General features: G+C 47.3%; 1 protein-coding gene across 3 annotated transcripts in view; it reads right to left on the bottom strand.

The window, feature by feature from the left end:
* Window positions 1–1,046: 1,046 nt before the first annotated feature.
* Window positions 1,047–22,908, bottom strand: part of stam2 (signal transducing adaptor molecule (SH3 domain and ITAM motif) 2) — a 106,105-nt gene continuing 84,243 nt past the window's right edge. For all 3 annotated transcript variants that reach the window (XM_070875266.1, XM_070875268.1, XM_070875267.1), the window contains 4 exons: window positions 20,450–20,504; window positions 14,804–14,972; window positions 9,091–9,248; window positions 1,047–5,681 (listed from right to left, as the gene is read on the bottom strand). In XM_070875266.1, coding sequence (XP_070731367.1) covers window positions 5,462–5,681; window positions 9,091–9,248; window positions 14,804–14,972; window positions 20,450–20,504 — 602 coding nt within the window. In that variant the 3' untranslated portion in view covers window positions 1,047–5,461. The remainder of the gene's footprint in view (window positions 5,682–9,090; window positions 9,249–14,803; window positions 14,973–20,449; window positions 20,505–22,908) is intronic.

Raw genomic sequence — 22,908 nt, 5'->3', positions numbered from 1 at the left:
CTTGTATTCACTGGAGTTCAGAAGAATGAGAGGGGACCTCATAGAAACGTTTAAAATTCTGACGGGTTTAGACAGGTTAGATGCAGAAAGAATGTTCCCAATGTTGGGGAAGTCCAGAACCAGGGGTCACAGTCTGAGGATAAGGGGTAAGCCATTTAGGACCGAGATGAGGAGAAACGTCTTCACCCAGAGAGTGGTGAACCTGTGGAATTCTCTACCACAGAAAGTAGTTGAGGCCAATTCACTAAATATATTCAAAAGGGAGTTAGATGAAGTCCTTACTACTCGGGGGATCAAGGGTTATGGCGAGAAAGCAGGAAGGGGGTACTGAAGTTTCATGTTCAGCCATGAACTCATTGAATGGCGGTGCAGGCTAGAAGGGCTGAATGGCCTGCTCCTGCACCTATTTTCTATGTTTCTATGTACTTCCACTCTTAATGAGTCCTTAGGTGGCTGAACAGTCCAATACGAGAACCACAGTCTGTCACAAGTGGGACTGGTTTGCCGCACGCTCCTTCCACTGCCTGCGCCTGGTTTCTGCATGCTCTCGGCGACAAGACTCGATTTGCTCTGCCTCCACTTAGGGCGGTCTTTGGCCAGGGACTACCAGGTGTCGGTGGGGATGTTGCACTTTATCAATGAAGCTTTGAGGGTGTCCTTGAAACGTTTCCTCTGCCCACCTTTGGCTCATTTGCCGTGAAGGAGTTCCGAGTAGAGCGCTTGCTTTGGGAGTCTCGTGTAAGGCATGTGAAGAACGTAGCCTGTCGAGTGGAGCTGGTCAAGTGTGGTCAGTGCTTCGATGCTGGCCTGGTTGAGGACACTAATATTGGTGCGTCACTGTTGTAGGAAATGTGGCAGCCAATGTGATAATGAGCGGCTAATCTTTTTAGTGATGTTGGCTGAAGAATAAATATTGAGGGAAGTCCCCTGCTCTTCAAATATTGCCATGCAATCTTTTTACATCCACCTGCGAAGTCTTTGTTAATGTCTTATCCAAAAATAAAATTAAGAAAATGCGACACACACAGAAAGGGCAAGACATAAACAAAAATTAATTCCTTTATTATTTGAAAGAATTGGAAGGCAATCAGAGCCGAGGAAATGGCAGTACAAGCGAACAGTGTGCATCATTCTTGGTGACATCTTGCATCTATAATATATATTACAGCACTCAACGGTGAAAGAATAAAATAAAATTAAAAACAAGGTTCTCGGACAGATGCAAAAACTCGGAAGATGATTAATCCCACACTCCCAATTACAATGATCGAGCATCACACACAAAAGCAAGTCGAGAGTGGGAAAAACAGTCAAAACTACCGGGAGACGATTTTCTTTGCAAGGAATAAAGTAAAATACAACTATAAACAATTTGTTCAAGGTACATTATATAATAGAATTTATTTGTGGGGGGTGGGGTGGGAGAAGAGAAGAAATCGCTTGGTTTCCATTTTATTGTGCTGACTTTAGTACAAGTAGTTGGTTTATAGGAATATAAGCAGACTAAAATAAAATGGGGAGCAAAGATTCACGCCAAAATAAAACCATCCAACGTTACCTTCCTTCAAGCCCATTTTTTGCCACGAACCTCAAGTTGCGAGTAGCTTCTAGCCTACAGTCTACTCCCGATAGTCCCAATTATCCAATAACTTGAATGAATGAAGCTATGTAAATATTGGTGGGATGGGGGGGGGTAAGAGACCAAAACTGAGGCATATAAATATAAAAGCAATAAATCCAAACGGGATTCAGGAGAGACAGACTTATGCAAAGGATGGTTAGAATGTGGAACTCGCTACCACGAGCAACGTTCTCACGCGGCCAGCTCACCATCTTTCCAATGATATAACCGCGCATGTGCGAAAATTTTGAATGAGTCGCACACCCAAAATAAATTAGCGGGGCCTTGGACAATGAGGTAGCTGAGGCGAATAGCACTGGTGCAGTTAAGGGGAAAGCTAGAGTACAGGAGGGAGAAAGGGATAGATGGACAGGGCGAGGTGAAGCGTGGGAGGGGGCTTGTGTGGAGCATAGATGGGCCGAATGGCCTCTTTCTGTGCTGCGAATTCTACAGTAAATAAAACAGCAAAGTGGAAATTTAGTGCCAAAAAACATAACTTGGAATAAAGTGACTTTGAATTGGGAGGAGCAGACTGCATGTCAGGGTCTGAAGGTAATCCAGCCAATAATGCTCATGGGCACTCATACACCACAGAACTAGACTCCACCTTCACCAGGGAGTTGGATTTATATAGCAATTCCAGGGGAGGGGAGGTGAAGAACCCCCAAATACTGACGTGCTGGCAACCCCTGGACAGGCTGCCAATCAGTCTCGGGTGTGGGGGGGAAACAGAAGAACCGCGATGTTATGAGTGGAGTCTTCATGAACACGTACCTTTTGAACGCATGGTGCTGGGGGCGGCTTACTGAACATCTAGTGGCCCGAGTGATGTTCCCACGAGACTCGAGAAGGCAAAAATTGTTTCATAAACACATTCATAACCAGAATAAATGTTCCCATTTTTAGTTTATACGGGGGGGGGGGGGGGGGGGGGGAAAGAGAAAGAATGGTTGGTATAAAACCCCACTATAATTAAAATACTTCCAAGTAGATCTGCGAGTGCCTTGCTCAGACAAACAAGTGTTTTAGGCTTGTAGGCTGCTGGGGAGTCTATGAGCCAAGGGGTCAGTGTACAATATGAACAAGACCGATTGTGGCACCCAGTGCATCAACTTGCAACATCGGGGAAGGGAAAACATTACAAATGCAGAAAGTCTAAATGGCCAATAATTACAATTATTTTCTTTTAAAAGTTTCAAAGACAATAACCGCCCCCTGATCTACTCCACAGGCAGCCCCCGCCAGTTGAGGTTGGAACTCTCTTCATTTATTCTGTAGTACACAGTTGCTCTTCAGGATTGTTTTTTTGTTAAGTCTTACACTGATTTGGTGTAGAATTCAGCACTAAAACTTATACAATACGATTAACTTAGATTTAAAAAAAAATTAATAAACCATCACACATCCCAAGTCTCAGGCGCCTCTCAGCTAGTCCTAATTCGAATGCTCATCACTATGCAACCACAGGTTGATCTGGGTGCAGGGGGGAGGAGAGAAGGCGAGAGAGCCCGACCGGTCTTGTTACGAGTTATATTAGCCAGAGGGAAATTCAGGACAAGAAGCAACAGTCCTCAAGTCTTGCAGGCTCCCTGTGGACCTTCTAAAGGCCAAGGTTATGGGTTGTCTTCGCTCAGTAACCGCACCCTTTGCTGTGAACTTGCAGTCCATGCTCACAAGTGACATGCAAAGTCTGGGGAAAGAACGCAGAACCCCAAAAAGGACATGATCCTAACATCTGCAAGGCATGGGGTGGGGTAGAAAAGAGAATGGGACCGTTTCAGTAAACATCTGGTGGGATGCGAGCGTGTAAAATGGTGGATAATGGGGCTGTGGGTTTTGCTGGTCTTGAAGCTTTCGTCTCGAGGGAGCAGGATCCCGTAACTCACCATTTGCGTAAGGCGTGTTGGGCATGTGTTTGGGGGATGGGGTTTGAAGGCAGGGGGAGGTGCATTGTTTATTTTGTGGTCTCGAGAACTGCAACTTGTCGGATCACCACCGGCTCGTCCTGCCACAAAACTGGAACAGGAACAAAAAGTGAGTGCAACAAGTGAAATGGTGCAAACCAGCACCAAGGCAGACATAATTAAATCAACACTGCGTGTGCAGCGCGGGGTGAAGTCAGCATGTGCACGCCTACAGGAAAACTATTTGGAACCCGTTAAAGGGGAGCTGCCCGGATGGTTCAGTTGGTTAAAGGCAATGTAACTGAGCCACATAGATCCGGAGCGTCCCACACTGTGAATCCAGCCCATAATATGCTCACTGTATTGTGAACCCAGCCCATAATATGCTCACTGTATCGTGAACCCAGCCCATGATATGCTCTCCACTGTGATCCAGCCCATAATATGCTCACTATCGTGAATCCAGTCCATATGCTCTTTCCACTCTGAATCCAGCCCATAATATGCTCCCGGCATCGTGAATCCAGCCCCTAATATGCTCTCCACTGTGATCCAGCCCATAATATGCTCACAATCGTGAAGCCATTCCATATGTTCACTCTGCCGTGAATCCAGCCCATATGCTCCCCTGCACCGTGTAACTATCCCATAATAGGCTCAGCACCATGAAACCAGCCCGTAATAGGCTCAGCACTGTGAAACCAGCCCGTAATTTGCTCTCATCTGCTTTAATCATTTTTTTGAACCAGTCAGGCTGTTACATCGAAGCCTTGGGGTGTTTAGATGATGTTTTCTGAACATAAAAGTTGCTTTGAGGTAACCTTTGCCACTGTCATCATCAATGTATTGGTGCTCGGTCTCTGCCAACTCTCTCATCAGGTTGCCGGCCGGCGAGCCAGTGCAAGTAAAACACCGCACACTATGGGTGAATTCCAGGCCCCCGTTCCAGCACCTCCTACAACAGCAGTCAAGATTGGGAATAGGCGAAGGCCAGGCTAATAAAACCCACAACAACAGGCACAAAACCCATGCCCTCCCCGCACGCTGCAGCAGGGCAGGGCACTGGTACTCATCACTGTGCAGATACTGAGCAAATCAGTGCCACGTTCACACACACACACACACACACACACACACGACACCCAGGCAAGGTTACAAAGGCCACAGCATTTCTCGTTCCTGTCTAGCGCGCACACTGAATGTGTTCAAAAGAAACGAATCCCTGCTTATTCTCCACTCTGGCGCCTTCGGGTAACCCTGCAAGGGGTTGTGAATTTTCTTTCAACTTGAATCCCAGACGATTCTCCCTTCCCCAGCCCCGGAAACACTTGCGGCCAACAGGAGCCTCTCTGTCCACTGCTGTTCCGCCAGAGTTCAGCTGGCTGAGCACATTGCGTGATTTGAACCTTCGACCACATCACAGCTGCGCCAGAGCAGACCGTGACACTGTGACCGTCCGCACTTCTAACACTGCGACGGAGAGGGGTGGGGGGGGCCCGGGATGGGAAAACGCTCCTTTTCAGGGACGGTTACAGCGGAGGTGCTGTTTCCGTGATTAACAGCTTGCTAGAGCTGCCAAATCGTGAGTGTAGCGGGATTGGGGCGGTGGGGGGGGGGGAAGCGAGACAAAAACGGCAAACGTATTAAACAACACACTAGAGCGGAGAGATTATGAGAATGCAAGAAATTAGTGCCACTTTTCATTGAAGCGAGAGGCTGAAAGGCAGGGAGAGAGTGACAGAGAAAGACCACTGTCCACAGTAGATGCCCATTGAACAGAGGGGGGGGGGGGGGGGGGAAATATCTCGAATGTAGACCATACTCATTGGCGCAGTGCTCCCAGGCGCGTCAGGTGAAATCTTGGCACGGCAGCATCGAGCACAATAACACGGAAACCAGCACATCCCGCTTGGAGAGACTCGTGCTGTCGCTGCTCTTAAAGCAGAGGCTGTTGAAAGTAGCTAGCGTGTTGCTGGGGGATGTGCTGGGCTTGGGAGACCATGGGGTAGGCTGTGGCCGGAGGCCCACTGATGGTAGTGTTTTGATAGGCCGACATGTCGTTACTCAGTCCGACTTGCGCCGTGTAGGGAGCGGCTGGTCCAGTCGGTGCCTGGAGGCTTGTGGCTTGGTTCATGTACGTTGCTGGCGGTCCAGAGCTGTTAACAGATTAAAACAGCAAAAAAACAATATCAAGGTTTGCTTCCCCAATTCATTATTTCAAGAAGATTTGCATCAGACTCCTCTTTTCCAAAAGGCGGACACCACAAGTCCCGGCCAGAATGGAGATGATTGGCTAACTGTCCCGCTGACCACACCGTCGATTTCAAAATTATCATCCTTGTTTTCAAATCACTCCATGGCCTCGTCCCTCCCCATTTCTGTAATCTCATCCAAGCTCTACAACCACACCCAGAGATGTCTGCGCTCCTCTAATTCTGCCCTCGAGCATCCCTGGTTATAATCGCTCAACCATTGGTGACCATGCCTTCTGTTGCCTGGGCCCCAAGCTCTGGAACTCCCTCCCGAAACCTCTCCGCCTCTCTACCTCTCTTTCCTCCTTTAAGATGCTCCTTAAAACCTACTTCTTTGACCAAGCACCTGCTGTAATTTATTTTTTTGTGGCTCGGTGTCAAATTTATTTGTTTTGTTTTAGATCACGCCTGTGAAGCGCCTGGGGACGTTTTACTATGTTAAAGGCGCTATATAAATGCAAGTTGTTGTTGTCTTATCACGCACGGAGACCGCACTGCTGTCAGTGACTGGGACTGATTTTACGCACATCATTTGCATTATGTAACTATCCACCACTCACTGCACTGTGCCGGAAAAATAGATTGACTTGCACCTTCAGAAGGCATTCGAGGCCATTAAAGAGTGAGGCCATCATGGAATTAGTGGCAAATTAGTTAGCTACACTGAAGACCGGCTTAATGCAGGAACATAAGAATTAGGAGCAGGAGTAGGCCATTCGCCCCCTCAAGCCTGCTCCGCCATTCAATAAGATCATGGCTGATCTTCTACCTCAACTCCACTTCCCTGCCCGTTTCCCATCCCTCAATTCCCTTAATATCCAAAAATCTATCGATCTCAGCCTTGAATTATACTCAAAGACTGAGCCTTCACAGCCCTCTGGGGTAGAGAATTCCAAAGATTCACCACCCTCTGAGTGAGTAAATTTCTCCTCATCTCAGTCCTAAATGACCCCTTATTCTGAGACTGTGACCCCTGGTTCTAGACTCCCTAGCCAGAGGAAACATCCTCCCTGCATCTACCCTGACAAGCCCTGTAAAATTTTGTATATTTCAATGAGATCACCTCTCATTCTTCTAAACTCTATAGAATACTTGCCTAGTCTACTCAATCTCTCCTCCTCTTGAGAAAGCAACTCCCATCAATGGATGCAAGTACCCACAGGGTTGGAGGGTGTGGCACGGATTAGCACAGTTCTGCTGGGTCCCGTTCCCAGTCTGATTCCATTTACATTCCTAAACCGGCATGAGGGCACTGCGGTTGAAATAACAGGTCTCCCTCTGTTCATCCACATCTTTCTATTGACTGTACACTCCCCCGTTCATACAATCGTGCAGCACAGAGGAGGCCATTCGGCCCATGCCAGCTCTTTGAGTGATTCAATTAATCCCACACCCTCACACTTTCCCCATATTTTTCCTTTTCAGTTACTTTTCACAATTGCCTTTTGACTGTCGCTATTGAATCTGCTTCCGCCACCCTTTCAGGCAGTGCGTTCCAGATCACCATAACTCGCTGTATTCAAAATAAAGTCTCCTCTCTCCTCTGGGTCATTTGCCAATTAGTCTAAATCAGTGTCCTCTGGTTACTGACCCGCCTGCCAGTGGAAACAGTTATTTACTCCATCAAAACCCCTCATTCCTCGTTTCCCACCCGCCCTCAACATGTATTAACTCACACATTAAATTGCATCTGCCACCTGTGTGCCCAGGCCACTAACCTGTCTTCCTGAACTCTTGCGAGAGTTCTTAATGCAAATTATACCCAGACTGTTGGGACAAATAGCTTATTGTATTCTGTACTTCGCTTCCCCCAGACATTTTCACCATCACACATTTGATGAATTGGACAGATACAGTTCAATAAGAATCTCAGTTGTAAATGGGAACATGCTACTGGGGAGGAGATGGGGGGGGGGGGGGGGGGGGAAGGGATCGTTATCTAGATCAGAATAGGACAGAGTTACAAGAGAGTGGCGAGAGAGTAGTCAGTATATGTTCAATTTTCTTTGCTCCTCCCCATTTCAAAATAAGGTATTCGTTGCGTCTCCTCGGAGTACCAGAAGACAATGTGCTTCCATGCCCCTGTCACTTTGCAGCCAGCTCCTCAGAAGTGAGACCCCCCCACCCACGGTCAGCTTCTCATCTTGCTTTCTCCCCAAGGTGAAAGGTCGGGACAGCACCCGGCCTCCACACGACCGCGGTGCCGAGACCAGGACCTCACCGCGTGGAGGGATCAGAGACTCAACTACAGCGGACGGAGTGCTATCTTCCAGGCGAGGCGTTGAACCCAGGCCCTCCCTCCGAAGCAGGCTTCGGGGGGGGGGGGGGGGGGGGGCTGGGTTCAGCGCCTCGCCCGGAAAATGGCACCTCAGACAGTGCAGCACTCCCCTCAGCACTGCACTGGGAGTTGTCAGATTGGATTATGCGCTCAGGTCTCTGGAGCGGGACTCGAGCCCACAAGCTTCTGACTCAGAGGCGAGAGGGTGCTCCCCACGGAGCCACAGAAAGGGACGATCAGCTGGGAGTCTCAATTAGGATCGCCATCTACTGGATGGATGTCACGCGAGCACAGAATGGGGCTTGCCCGTCAAACTACTGTGGTCAGGCACGGTAAATCCGCTGGCATTGTGTGACCATAGCCCCAGCGTGTACTTGCTTTGTATATACTTGCTTTGGAGGCAGTTCAGAGAAGGTTCACTAGGTTGATTCTGGGGATGAGGGGGTTGACCTATGAGGATAGATTGAGTATGTTGGGCCTCTACTCATTGGAATTCAGAAGAATGAGAGGTGATCTTATAGAAACGTATAAGATTACGAGGGGGCTTGACAAGGTGAATGCAGAGAGGATGTTTCTGCTGATGGGGGAGACTAAAACTAGGGGGCATGATCTTAGAATAAGGGGCCGCACATTTAAAACTGAGATGAGGAGAAATTTCTTCTCTCTGAGGGTTGTAAATCTGTGGAATTCGCTGCTTCAGAGAGCTGTGGAAGCTGGGACATTGAATAAATTTAAGACAGAAATAGACCGTTTCAGGCAGGGAAGTGGACCCGAGTCCATGATCGGATCAGCCATGATCGTATTAAATGGCGGAGCAGGCTCGAGGGGCCGTATGGCCTACTCCTGCTCCTATTACTTATGTTCTATGGATGTCACGCGAGCACAGAATGGGGCTCGCCTGTCAGACCACTGCGGTAAATCTGCCGGCATTGTGTGACCATAGCCCGAGAGTAAGTGAGCGCCTTCGGGGAAGGTGAAAGAAACAGCTCACATGAACTGCACACACGTTACGTCTATCCTCAGAGACCACTGTACCTCAGGTAGGGCGTCTGACTGCTCTGGCTTGCAGCGGTCGGTGGCAGAGACCTCAGTGCTCCAATCTGATCGGGTCCTAAGCTGTAGCCCTGGCTTGCAGCCACCTGGGAGATGCCCGCTGGCATGTAAGTCCCACTCTGGGACTGCCCTGGATACACCTGGGGAGAACACAAAGGCAGCACCTTAGGAATTTTTGCAGAAGAAAGTACCACCTCAGGACAGACTTATTGGGAATATAGAAGCACATGGTGTTAAAGGGATGGCGGTAACTTGGGCACACAAGAACATTAGCAGCAGTAGTAGACCATTCGGCCCCTCGAGCTTACTCCGCCATTCAATATCATGGCTGATCTTCTACCTTAATTCTACTTTGCTGCACTATCCCCATATCCCTTGAATCCTTTAATATCCAAAGATCTATTGATCTCTACAGTCCTCTGGGGTAGAGAATTCCAAAGATTCACCACCCTGAGTGAATAAGTTTCTCCTCATCTCAGTCCTAAATGGCCAACCCCTTATTCTGAGACTGTGACCCCTGATTCTAGACTCCCCAGTCAGAGGAAACATCCTCCCTGCATCTACCCTGTCAATGTTTCTATGGGGATCAAGGGGTATGGAGAGAAAGCAGGAAAGGGGTACTGAAGGAATGATCAGCCATGATCTTACCGAATGGCGGTGCAGGCTCGATGGCCGAATGGCCTGCTCATGCACCTATTTTCTATGTTTCTATGTCAAGCCCTGTAAGAATTTTGTATGTAGAAAAATGGCTAATGGATAGGAAGCAGAGAGCTTTGGTGGAAGGATGTGTTTCTGACTGGAGAGAAAAGTGTACAGTGGGGTCCTTCAGGGGTCAGTATTGGGATCATGGCTTATCTTGTTATATATAAATGACCTGGACTTGAGTATTGGGAGTACAATTTCAAAGTTTGTGGATGATACAAAGCTTAGCAACATAATAAATAGTGAGCATGATAGTAACAGACTTCAGGTGGCCATCGACAGACTGATGAAATGGGCAGATGCAATTTAATACGGAGGAGCGTGAAGTGATGTAGTTTGGGAGAAACAGCCTGGAGAGGCACACATGTACCATCATCTAAAATGGTACCACTTTGAGGAGGGGTGCAAGAGCAGAGGAACCCGGTGATGCATACTCACAAATCTGTATGAGGGTGGCAGGGCAAGTTGAGAAGGCGGTTAAGAAAACGTATGGGATACTTGGCTTTCTAAATGGGGGCATTGAATACAAAAGCAAGGAAGGCATGCTAAACCTGGTGCGGTGCCCAGAATTGTACACAATACTCCAGCTGAGGCCTAACCAGAGATTTATAAAGGTTTCGCAAGCAGGGAGAAGCGGTTTCCACTTGGCAGAAGGGTCGGTAATCCGAGGACACAGATTTAAGGTCATTCGTAAAAAAGCCAGGGGGGTTGGGGGGAGGAGATGAGGAGAATATCATTTACGCAGTGAGTTATTGTGATTTATTGGAAACAGATTAAACAGTAAATTTCAAATGGGAATTGGACAAATACTATTGGGAAAGAGCAGAGGGGGGGGGGGGAAGCTAATTGGGCAGCTCTTTCAAAGAGCCGGCAGCAGGCTCGATGGACCGAGTGGCCTCCTTCTGTGCTGTACGATTCTATGTCTAACGCACTTGGCCCTGTCTATCAGTGTGAACAATGCCATTTTTCTGACTATGCAACACCCACACTGGACTTCAAAGATGGAAAACTGTTCGAAGCTCTGTACTGCAGCTGACGGCGTTGCCCACGTCATTATAGGCAGTCCCTCGAAATCAAGACTTGCTTCTAGTCAAAGTGAGTTCTTCAAGCCAGCAACACCACATCCAGAGAACAATTTTTTTTAAAAAGGGGGAAAAAAAAATTAGACCAATAAAATGATATTAAAACACCTTCTTCGTCTGATAAAGTTGCTCCAAAGCACACATCACCCAGTCAAGTATGCAAGGCAGCCTGGGCTTCAGCAGTCACGTCAGGAGGTGCCATTTTTCTTCTCTCCAATCTCCTTGCTGCCCCACCCTAATCTAAAATGGAACGCTTCACATCACAGATCCACAAGCACTCCCCATCTTGTAACCCCCGCTGAAGAGTCATAAGGTGGGAGCCCTGCGCGGACTCGTGACCCAATCGCGGTCAAGCGATACAGGCAGCCAGGGATTCGAAGGTGCAGATCACAACTGAACACGCAAACTGTTCAGAGAGTTATGCGCCACAAACCCCCGACCCCCAATCAGTCGCAAGGGGTCGCACAATTGGCCACAGCCACAACTTGCGTTTTGTGGCTTTGAAAATTGTGGCCAATTGGAGCTCCAATATGGTTGACCACGACTTCTCAAAACCGAAGTCTGCATCCCAGAGTACTTAAAGAAGTGGCCCTAGAAATAGTGGATGCATTGGTGATCATTTTCCAACAGTCTATCGACTCTGGATCGGTTCCCATGGACTGGAAGGTAGCTAATGTAACACAACTTTGTAAGAAAGGAGGGAGAGAGAAAACGGGTAATTAAAGACTAGTTAGCCTGACATCAGTAGTGGGGAAAATGTTGGACTCAATTATTAAAGATGAAATAGCAGCACATTTGGAAAGCAGTGACAGGATTGGTCCAAGTCAGCATGGATTTATGAAAGGGAAATCATGCTCGACAAATCTTCTGGAATTTTTTGAGGATGTAACTGGTAGAGTGGACAAGGGAGAACCAGTAGATGTGGTGTATTTGGACTTTCAAAAGGCTTTTGACAAGGTCCCACACAAGAGATTGGTGTGCAAAATTAAAGCACATGGTATTGGGGGTAATGTACTGACGTGGATAGAGAACTGGTTGGCAGACAGGAAGCAGAGTCGAGATAAACATGTCTTTTTCAGAATGGCAGACAGTGACTAGTGGGGTGCCGCAGGGATCAGTGCTGGGACCCCAGCTATTTACAATATACATCAATGATTTGGATGAAGGAATTGAGTGTAATATCTCCAAGTTTGAAGATGACACTAAGCTGGATGGCGGTGTGAGCTGTGAGGAGGATGCTAAGAGGCTGCAGGGTGACTTGGACAGGTTAGGTGAGTGGGCAAACGTGTGGCAGATGCAGTATAATGTGGATAAATCTGAGGTGATCCACTTTGGGGGCAAAAACGCAAAGACAGAATACCTGAATGGCGGCAGATTAGGAAAAGGGCAGGTGCAACGAGACCTGGGTGTCATGGTACAGCAGTCATTGAAAGTTGGCATGCAGGTACAGCAGGCAGTGAAGGCGGCACATGGTATGTTGGCTTTACTAGCTAGGTGATTCGAGTATAGGAGCAGGGAGGTCTTACTGCAGTTGTACAGGGCCTTGTTGAGGCCTCACCTGGAATATTGTGTTCAGTTTTGGTCTCCTAATCTGAGGAAGGATGTTCTTGCTATTGAGGGAGTGCAGCGAAGGTTCACCAGACTGATTCCCGGGATGGCAGGACTGACAGATGAGGAGAGACTGGATCAACTGGGCCTGTATTCATTGGAGTTTAGAAGGATGAGGGGGGATCTCATAGAAACATATAAAATTCTGATGGGATTGGACAGGTTAGATGCAGGAAGAATGTTCCCGATGTTGGGGAAGTCCAGAACCAGGGGACACAGTCCAAGGATAAGGGGTAAGCCATTTAGGACCGAGATGAGGATAAACTTCTTCACTCAGAGAGTGGTGAACCTGTGGAATTCCCCACCGCAGAGTGTTGTTGATGCCAGTTCATTGGATATATTCAAGAGGGAGTTAGATATGGCCCTTACGGCTAAAGGGATCGAGATATGGAGAGAAAGCAGGAAAGGGGTACTGAGGTGAATGATCAGTCATGATCTTATTGAATGGTGGTGCAGGCTCGAAGGGCCGAATGGCCTACTGCTGCACCTATTTTCTATGTTTCTATGAAACAATTTCTCAAAGCTGACACGGTTAGAATATACTGTAAATCTTCTAAATTCCATTATGTATGTGTTATGGTTTAACCTACATTTCACAAGATCGATAAGATGAAGGCGGCTATTCTATGCTCAGAGATGCAAGAGTATAGGCCCAATCTACTCAATCTCTTCTCATAGGGCAACCCTCTCATCCTAGGAATCACTAGTGAATCTTTGTTGTACCGCCTCTAAGACATGCATATCCTTTCTCAGATAAGGAGACCGAAACTGTGCACAGTACTCCAGCTGAGATCTCACCAAAGCCCTGTACAATTGTAGTAAGACTTTTAATTACTCTTGCACATCCGTGTGGGGGCTAGTGTGCAACGGCCACCACACGTTAAAATTCCACGTACAGGCATCTTCCACCCTTCAGCATGTCGTTCAGGACCTGGAATATTAGGTCCTTCATTGAAACACCAGTGAACTCATCCCTATTTGGCATGGAAGCAAATCATCCTCAAAACGAGGGACAACATATGATGACACTGTAAATACGAAGACCGGTTTAACAATAGTTAAATCATCGGATCTGATAAATCCTGGTCACTAATGGCAAGCTTCCAGTGAGTTGAGAGCTGGACTGGGTTTTGAACCAGATGGAGCTAGTGCAGCACTTCACTTTTCCCAGGTGGATGAAATAGGCACCATGGATAGAAACATAGAAAATAGGTGCAGGAGCAGGCCATTTGGCTCTTCGAGCCTGCACCACCATTCAATATGATCATAGCTGATCATTTTTGCAACTTTAGTACCCCATTCCTGCTTTCTCTCCATACCCCTTGATCCCTTTAGCCGTAAGGGCCACATCTAACTCCCTTTTGACTATATCCAACGAACTGGCCTCAACAACTTTCTGTGGTAGAGAATTCCACAGGTTCACAATTCTCTGAGTGAAGACATTTCTCCTCATCTCGGTCCTAAATGGCTTACCCCTTATCCTTAGACTGTGACCCCTGGTTCTGGACTTCCCCAACATCGGGAACATTCTTCCTGCATCTAACCTGTCCAATCCCGTCAGAATTTTATATGTTTCTATGGGATCCCCTCTCATTCTTCTAAATTCCAGTGAATATAAGCCTAGTCGATGCAGTCTTTCTTCATATGACAGTCCCACCATCCCGGGAATCAGTCTGGTGAACCTTCGCTGCACTCCCTCAATAGCAAGAATGTCCTTCCTCAGATTAGGAGACCAAAACTGACACAATATTCAAGGTGTGGCCTCACCAAGGCCCTGTACAACTGCAGTAAGGCCTCTCTGCTCCTATACTTAAATCCTCTCGCTATGAAGGTCAACATACCTTAGGGATGTGGCGGGAGAGAAGGAGGGCGCAGGGACTCTGCACAGTGCTCCTCAAGTTACCGTCTTCAGACAGCTCCTGGCCCTCGAAAGCAACAGACGGACCACTGCCTCAAGGTACCACCCACTGACCACGAGATAAGTCGACCGCTGTCAACATACACGGCACATAACATTTTTACACGGTAATAAATTTCAACTTGTGCGCCCAATTTTGTGCTTAACTAAAGAGAAGAATGGCAGCGCTGGAGAATGGGTCATTTTTTGTACCCAATGTCCGAATTGGTCGAGCCCAACCCGAGGTGGTTGCAGAGTGACGCCTCCCCCAAATCTTTCCCCAACTGTGTGCCTTGCCCCCAATCTCAGCAAAGAAGTCCCTATTGCACCAACGCCACATTTCCCCCACTTGCTCTCTCCAGTGAATAAGGGCCGCCGAGTTTTATCGCCACGTTGCGGAACTAACCTGTACGGGGACAGAGGCCGGCTGTTGTGCATAGAAAGCCTGAGGCTGGGACTGGGTCGGAGGTTTGGAGTACATGGAAGAGTACATAGGCACGTCGTTCATCAATTTGTTGTAAAGCTCCAGGGCTTCCAACACCTTCACGTTCAACTCCGACAACTCCGAGTGCTTCCTGAATAAGAGAATGATGGGGAAGGTCATTCCAGAGAGCAGTCACTATGCACACTTATTTCCCAAGTCATGCGTGCCATTTATAGATGCGTAGATTTAACTCAATCGCATTTGAAAATATGTTTTTAGTACCCTTTGTCAAACAACTATACAGGTGTTTCTGGACGGGATACAAAAATCAGGGTTGAACCCATGAACCCAATGTGCTCATCCACCGTACACCGTTTTCAAACCAATTTTGAGAAAGCACAAGGTGAAGTTTAGCGATTAGAATTTCTACCCTATAGAGTTAAAACAATGCAAATATATGGCTCAAAAAAACTCTCAAACTAGCCTCATTCAATTCTACACATTTCCACCATCTCCGCTCCCGAATCTCTCAATAAAAGAAAAAGACTTGCATTTATATAGCGCCTTTCATGGCCACCGGACATCTCAAAGTGCTTTACAGCCAATTAAATAATTTTGGCGTGTAGTCACTGTTCTATTGTGGGAAACGCGACAGCCAATTTGCGCACAGCAAGCTCCCACAAACAGCAATGTGATAATGACCAGATAATCGGTGCGATTGAGGGATAAGTATGAGCCAGGACACCAGGGATAACCCCCCTGCTGCTCTTTGAAATAGTGCCACCTGAGAGAGCAGACGGGGCCTCGGTTTAACTTCTTCAACCGAAAGACGGCACCTGCGACAGTGAGGCACTTCCTCAGCACTGCACTGAGAGGGTCAGCCTCGATTTTTGTACTCGGGTCTCTGGAATGACTAAACTACGCTAGTGTCAGGTACAAAACACGCAATGGATCAACACACCACACATTCATCAGGAGGAAAAATGGCAAGCGTGACACATTTCTATCAAGTTCACGATGCTCCAATACTTGATGTGCAAGAACAAAAGAGGATTGAGCTCTTGATACTTCAGCCGGTGAGTATTTTGCTCAGAGTGGAGTCCACGATTTTAAAATTCTCATCCTTATTTTCAAATCCAGCCATGGCCTGGTTCCTCTCTATCTCTGTAACCTTCTCCAGTTTACAATCCGCCCCCCCCCCCCCCACAAGAATATCTGCACTCCACCTGGTTCGAGCCCCTCGCGCATCCCCGATTTTAGAAACATAGAAAATAGGTGCAGGAGTAGGCCATTCGGCCCTTTGAGCCTGCACCACCATTCAATATGATCATGGCTGATCATGCAACTTCAGTACCCCATTCCTGCTTTCTCTCCATACCCCCTGAGCCGTAAGGGCCACATCTAACTCCCTTTTGAATATATCTCACGAACTGGCCTCAACAACTTTCTGTGGTAGAGAATTCCACAGGTTCACAACTCTCTGAGTGAAGAAGTTTCTCCTCATCTCGGTCCTAAATGGCTCACCCCTTATCCTTAGACTGTGGCCCCTGGTTCTGGACTTTCCCCAACATTGGGAACATTCTTCCTGCATCTAACCTGTCCAATCCAGTCAGAACTTTATATGTTTCTATGAGATCCCCTCCCATTCTTCTAAATTCCAGTGAATGTAAGCCTAGTCGATCCAGTCTTTCTTCATATGTCAGTCCTGCCATCCCGGGAATCAGTCTGGTGAACTTTTGCTGCACTCCCTCAATAGCAAGTATGTCCTGTCTGGCGTAAAAATAAAAAAGGGAAGGTGGCTCAACCGTGGCTATCTAGGGAAATCAGGGATAGTATTAAAGCCAAGGAAGTGGCATACAAATTGGCCAGAAATAGCAGCGAACCTGGGGACTAGGAGAAATTTAGAACTCAGCAGAGGAGGACAAAGGGTTTGATTAGGGCAGGGAAAATGGAGTACGAGAAGAAGCTTGCAGGGAACATTAAGGCGGATTGCAAAAGTTTCGATAGGTATGTAAAGAGAAAAAGGTTAGTAAAGACAAACGTAGGTCCCCTGCAGTCAGAATCAGGGGAAGTCATAACGGGGAACAAAGAAATGGCAGACCAATTGAACAAGTACTTTGGTTCGGTATTCACTAAGGAGGATACAAACAACCTCCCGGATATAAAAGGGGTCAGAGGGTCAATTAAGGAGGGGGAACTGAGGGAAATCTTTATTAGTCGGGAAATTGTGTTGGGGAAATTGATGGAATTGAAGGCCGATAAATCCCCAGGGCCTGATGGACTGCATCTCAGAGTACTTAAGGAGGTGGCCTTGGAAATAGCGGATGCATTGACAGTCATTTTCCAACATTCCATTGACTCTGGATCAGTTCCTATCGAGTGGAGGGTAGCCAATGTAACCCCACTTTTTAAAAAAGGAGGGAGAGATAAAACAGGGAATTATAGACCGGTCAGCCTGACCTCAGTAGTGGGTAAAATGATGGAATCAATTATTAAGGATGTCATAGCAGTGCATCTGGAAAATGGTGACATGATAGGTCCAAGTCAGCATGGATTTGTGAAAGGGAAATCATGCTTGACAAATCTTCTGGAATTTTTTGAGGATGTTTCCAGTAAAGTGGACAAAGGAGAACCAGTTGATGTGGTATATTTGGACTTTCAGAAGGCTTTCGACAAGGTCCTACACAAGAGATTAATGTGCAAAGTTAAAGCACATGGGATTGGGGGTAGTGTGCTGACGTGGATTGAGAACTGGTTGTCAGACAGGAAGCAAAGAGTAGGAGTAAACAGGTACTTTTCAGAATGGCAGGCAGTGACTAGTGGGGTGCCGCAAGGTTCTGTGCTGGGGCCCCAGCTGTTTACATTGTACATTAATGATTTAGACGAGGGGATTAAATGCAGTATCTCCAAATTTGCGGATGACACTAAGTTGGGTGGCAGTGTGAGCTGCGAGGAGGATGCTATTAGGCTGCAGAGTGACTTGGATAGGTTAGGTGAGTGGGCAAATGCATGGCAGATGAAGTATAATGTGGATAAATGTGAGGTTATCCACTTTGGTGGTAAAAACAGAGAGACAGACCATTATCTGAATGGTGACAGATTAGGAAAAGGGAAGGTGCAACGAGACCTGGGTGTCATGGTACATCAGTCATTGAAGGTTAGCATGCAGGTACAGCAGGCGGTTAAGAAAGCAAATGGCATGTTGGCCTTCATAGCGAGGGGATTTGAATACAGGGGCAGGGAGGTGTTGCTACAGTTGTACAGGGCCTTGGTGAGGCCACACCTGGAGTATTGTGTACAGTTTTGGTCTCCTAACTTGAGGAAGGACATTCTTGCTATTGAGGGAGTGCAGCGAAGATTCACCAGACTGATTCCCGGGATGGCGGGACTGACCTATCAAGAAAGACTGGATCAACTGGGCTTGTATTCACTGGAGTTCAGAAGAATGAGAGGGGATCTCATGGAAACGTTTAAAATTCTGACGGGTTTAGACAGGTTAGATGCAGGAAGAATGTTCCCAATGTTGGGGAAGTCCAGAACCAGGGGTCACAGTCTGAGGATAAGGGGTAAGCCATTTAGGACCGAGATGAGGAGAAACATCTTCACCCAGAGAGTGGTGAACCTGTGGAATTCTCTACCACAGAAAGTAGTTGAGGCCAATTCATTAAATATATTCAAAAGGGAGTTAGATGAAGTCCTTACTACTCAGGGGATCAAGGGTTATGGCGAGAAAGCAGGAAGGGGGTACTGGAGTTTCATGTTCAGCCATGAACTCATTGAATGGCGGTGCAGGCTAGAAGGGCCAAATGGCCTGCTCCTGCACCTATTTTCTATGTTTCTATGTCCTTCCTCAGATTAAGAGACCAAAACTGTACACAATATTCAAGGTGAGGCCTCACCAAGGCCCTGTACAACTGCAGTAAGACCTCCCTGCTCCTATGTTCAAATCCTCTCGCTATGAAGGCCGACACGCCATTTGCCTTCACTGCCTGCTGTACCTGCATTCCAACTTTCAATAACTGATGTACCATGACACCCAGGTCTCGTTGCACCTCCCCTTTTCCTAATCTGTCACCATTCAGATAATATTCTGCCTTCCTTTTAATCGCTTCACCATTGGTGACTGTGTCTTCAGCTGCCTAGGCCCCTCCTTTAAGACGCTACTTAAAACCTCTTTGGCCAAGCTTTTGGTCACCTGCTCTATTATCCCCTCATGTTCCTCGGTGTCAAATTCTGTTTGATAACGCTGCTATGAAGCACCTTGGGACATTTTATTACATTAAAGGCTCAGCATAAATACAAGTTGTGGCTGAAGGTCCCAGATTCAAGTTCAGTTCCAGCTAACCGATCCTCAGTGGGTCAGCAGTACAGGTATAACCGCTGCCCTTGGGCTCAGGAGACGAAAAGCCAAAGTTCCTGCGACTGATCTCGGTCTAGTCACCGGTGTGACATGAAGACTGGGTCAGCCTCGGCTGGGCTACACCCCACCACAAAACACTCTGGCACTTGTTGTCGGGGCTCTCAGAATTGCGACTGAATGAGGTACTAGAGGAGGACCAACAAGTGGGAGTGCATCTCACGGGGCAACAGTACTCTCAGGGGAGAAAGACTTGCATTTATATAGCGCCTTTCACAACCACCTGACGGCCCAAAGTACTTTCCAGCCAAATGAAGTGCTTTTTGAAGCGTAGACAGGGTTGAAATGTAGGAAATGCAACAGCCGATTTGCGCACAGAAAGCTCCCACAAGCAACAAGGTGATAATGACCAGATTATCTGTTTTTTTAAGTGATGTCGATTGAGGGATAAATATTGGCCCAGGACCCTGGGGATTTATCCCCTGCTCTTCTTTCAAATAGTACCACGGGATCTTTGACATCCACCTGAGAGAGCAGGCGGGGCTCTAGGTTTAACGTTTCATCTGAAAGACAGCATCTCCGACAGTGCGGCACTCGCTCAGCACTGCACTGGAGTGTCAGCCTAGATTTTCTGTGCTCAAGTCCCTGGAGTGGGACTTGAACCCACAATCTTCTGACTCTGAGGCGAGAGTGCTGCCCACTGAACCACTGCTGACACGATCAGTGATCGCAGGGGAGAAAAAAAATGCAATACGAGTTATATGGAGTCGCTTTATCCTGCATCCATTCCCTCTGACTAAGAGCTTGATACGGAGAACCCCAATGCAGAGGCAATTTTGCTCCAGCTGGCCATGAGCAGTCACTGTGGAGTGGCTCATCCTGCCCTGAAGAGGGCGATGTCTGTGGAAACGGCAGCACAGAATGGGAGACCAAAACCCCTTACGGAAAAACAACGTTTTTGTCTGTTACTTAGTTATATTATAATTTTTCAAAGCATGCAATAACCTGATGCCATGCATTGGTAACAATTGTTAATTTGCATTTGGGCAGTGCACAGATACAGAGAGATGGAGCAGTGACGTGCAACCGAGATAGGACGCAGCTTGAACCTCCATCTCTTCATGTTTCTGGCAAGTCTCTGCCAGGTATAGAGGCCATTGGGGCAACAGAGAGAAGGGAAGGAGTTAGAATTCAGAGCTAGAACAGCTTCAAAATACACAAATACAACAGAAAACAAATCAGGAAAATGAACTACTTGTCTGGTTTCCTACCTGTCTATCTCTTCAAGCTTTTCGTCAATAATTGGTCCCATTTGTTGGCAGATATCTGCGAATAAAGACAAAGCACAAAGAAAGATACAGGACAAATAGAAAAATGGGTCATTTTGTCAAACTGAGTGTAAAACAAGGTCAGCACGGCAGTTAATGTGCTTGCCTCACACTTGCAAAGCTAGAAAACATAGAAATTTACAGCGCAGAAAAAGGCCGCCATTTCGGCCCATCGTGTCCGCGCCGGCCGACAAAGAGCCGTACGGCCTTCGGTCAGCAGCCCTGAAGGTTACATATAAACCTATGAACAATGGCGGAAGGGTAAAGAGTATCCAGCCCAACCAGTCCGCCCCACACAAGACCAAAATATTCTAAACTCCACCCCAACCGGAGCCATGCGATCTCCTGGGAGAGGCAAAAACCAGATAAAAACCCAGGCCAATTGGTGGGGGGGAAAAAATCTGGGAAAATTCCTCTCCAACCCATCCAGGCGATCGAAACTAGTCCAGGAGATCACCTTGGATTTGATTCCCTGCAGTACTTACCATCGTATCTGCACCAGCCAACAAGAGGTTATCCAGTCTAATCCCACTTACCAGCTCTAAATCCGTAACTGCAAGTTAAGGCACTTTAAGCACCCATCTAACCAGCTCTTAAATGTGGTGAGGGTTTCTGCATCCACCACTCTTCCAGGCAGCGAGTTCCAGATCCCCATAACCCTCTGCGTAAAGAAGCCCCCCCTCAAATCTCCTCTAAACCTTCCACCAACCGCCTTAAAACTATGCCCCTCGTAATTGACCCCTCTACCAAGGGAAAATAGACCCTTACTATCCACTATATCCAAGCCCCTCAAAATTTTGTACGCCTTAATGAGCTTTCCTCTCAACCTCCTCTGTTCCACTGAGAACAAACCGAGCTGATCCAATCTGTCCTCATAGCTAAGATTCTCCAGTCCAGGCAGCATCCTAGTAAATCTCCTCTGTACCCTCTCTAGTGCAATCACGTCCTTCCTATAATACGGCAACCAGAACTGCATGCAGTACTCCAGCTGTGGCCTCACCAGAGTATTATACAATTTAAGTTAGGAGTACAGCAAAATGTCCTTGAACCCAAGGCTCATTCATAACCGTCTCCAATTCACTAGCGTGTATTCACAGGCCTGACAATTTTATAAACATACAAAAAAAGCCAAGGGAAGATAAGCCCAGCAGTACTCACCCTATCCATTAGACAGTGTAGTCTGGGACTCTATCCATTAGACAGAGTAGCCTGGTGCTCACCCTATTCATTAGACAGGGAAATCATACTCACCCTATCCATTAGACAGCGTAGCCTGGGACTCTCCCTATCATTAGACAGGGCAGACTGGGACTCTCCCTATCACTCACCTTAGATCTGTTTGATCCAGGTACAAAAGCAGCCTTTTGGAACTTGTTTAGTTTGTATTTCAGATGGTGCAGTGATTGCAAGGTCACAGCCAAATGATAAGCCACTCAAACAGTTGCGATATTACAATCGATGCTCTGTACCAGAATGGGACATAGGCAGTTGTCAGTACTGGACCTGAGGGAACTGAAGGGACCCATACCAAAGCACCATACATTAGAGGCCCTTTACTTATACACGAGTTGCAGGTAATCGATGCAACACGTTCCTGAACTGAATCGGTAACATTTTAAAGAGGCGGCCGATGGCTGGGCTCAACTGCAGCTCAGCATTTTCGTTCACTTAAAAGAAATGTCGGTGCATCATCAGCTTAAGGGGGCTGGTTTCAGTAAACATAGGGAGACACTTCCACCAGTCACCTGCAATGGGAACTCCAGGGAGACTCCATGGGAGGTCACTCTTCCCAGTCAGAACAGCAGGAAACAGGCAGCGGGAAAGCACCTTTAAAAGATCTGTGATTAAAATCATGAAGGGTTTAGATAGAGTAAATAAAGAGAAACTTTCTCCAATGGCTGAAGGGCAGATAACCAGAGGGCACAGATTTAAGGTGATCGGCAAACGAACCAGAGGCAACATGAGGAAAACACATTTTATGCAACAAGTGGTTAGGATTTGGAACGCATTGCCTGAAAGGGTGGCGGATACAGATGCAATCAGAGCCTTCAATAGGGAATTGGATAAATACTTGGAGAAAAAAAATCGCAGGGATATGGGGGAAGAGCGGGGGGAGTGGGACTAACTGGATTACTCTTCGAAACAGCCGGCGCAGGCTCGATGGGCCGAATGGCCTCCTTCTGTCTGGGCTATTGTTTTTATTTGTTCCTGGGATATGGGCATTAAAGGCAAGGCTGACATTTAATGCCCATCCCTAATTGCTCTCAAGAAGAGAAGTGAGCTGCCTTTTAACTGAGTGGCTCGCTGGGCCATTTCAGAGGGCAGTTAAGAAGTCAACCACATTGCTGTGGGTCTGGAGTCACATACAGGCCAGACCCAGTAAGGACAGCAAATTTCCTTTC

This window comes from Pristiophorus japonicus, chromosome 3 (genome assembly GCF_044704955.1).
Source record: "Pristiophorus japonicus isolate sPriJap1 chromosome 3, sPriJap1.hap1, whole genome shotgun sequence".
Taxonomy (NCBI): domain Eukaryota; kingdom Metazoa; phylum Chordata; class Chondrichthyes; family Pristiophoridae; genus Pristiophorus; species Pristiophorus japonicus.
This window is presented reverse-complemented; position numbering and strand designations above follow the sequence as displayed.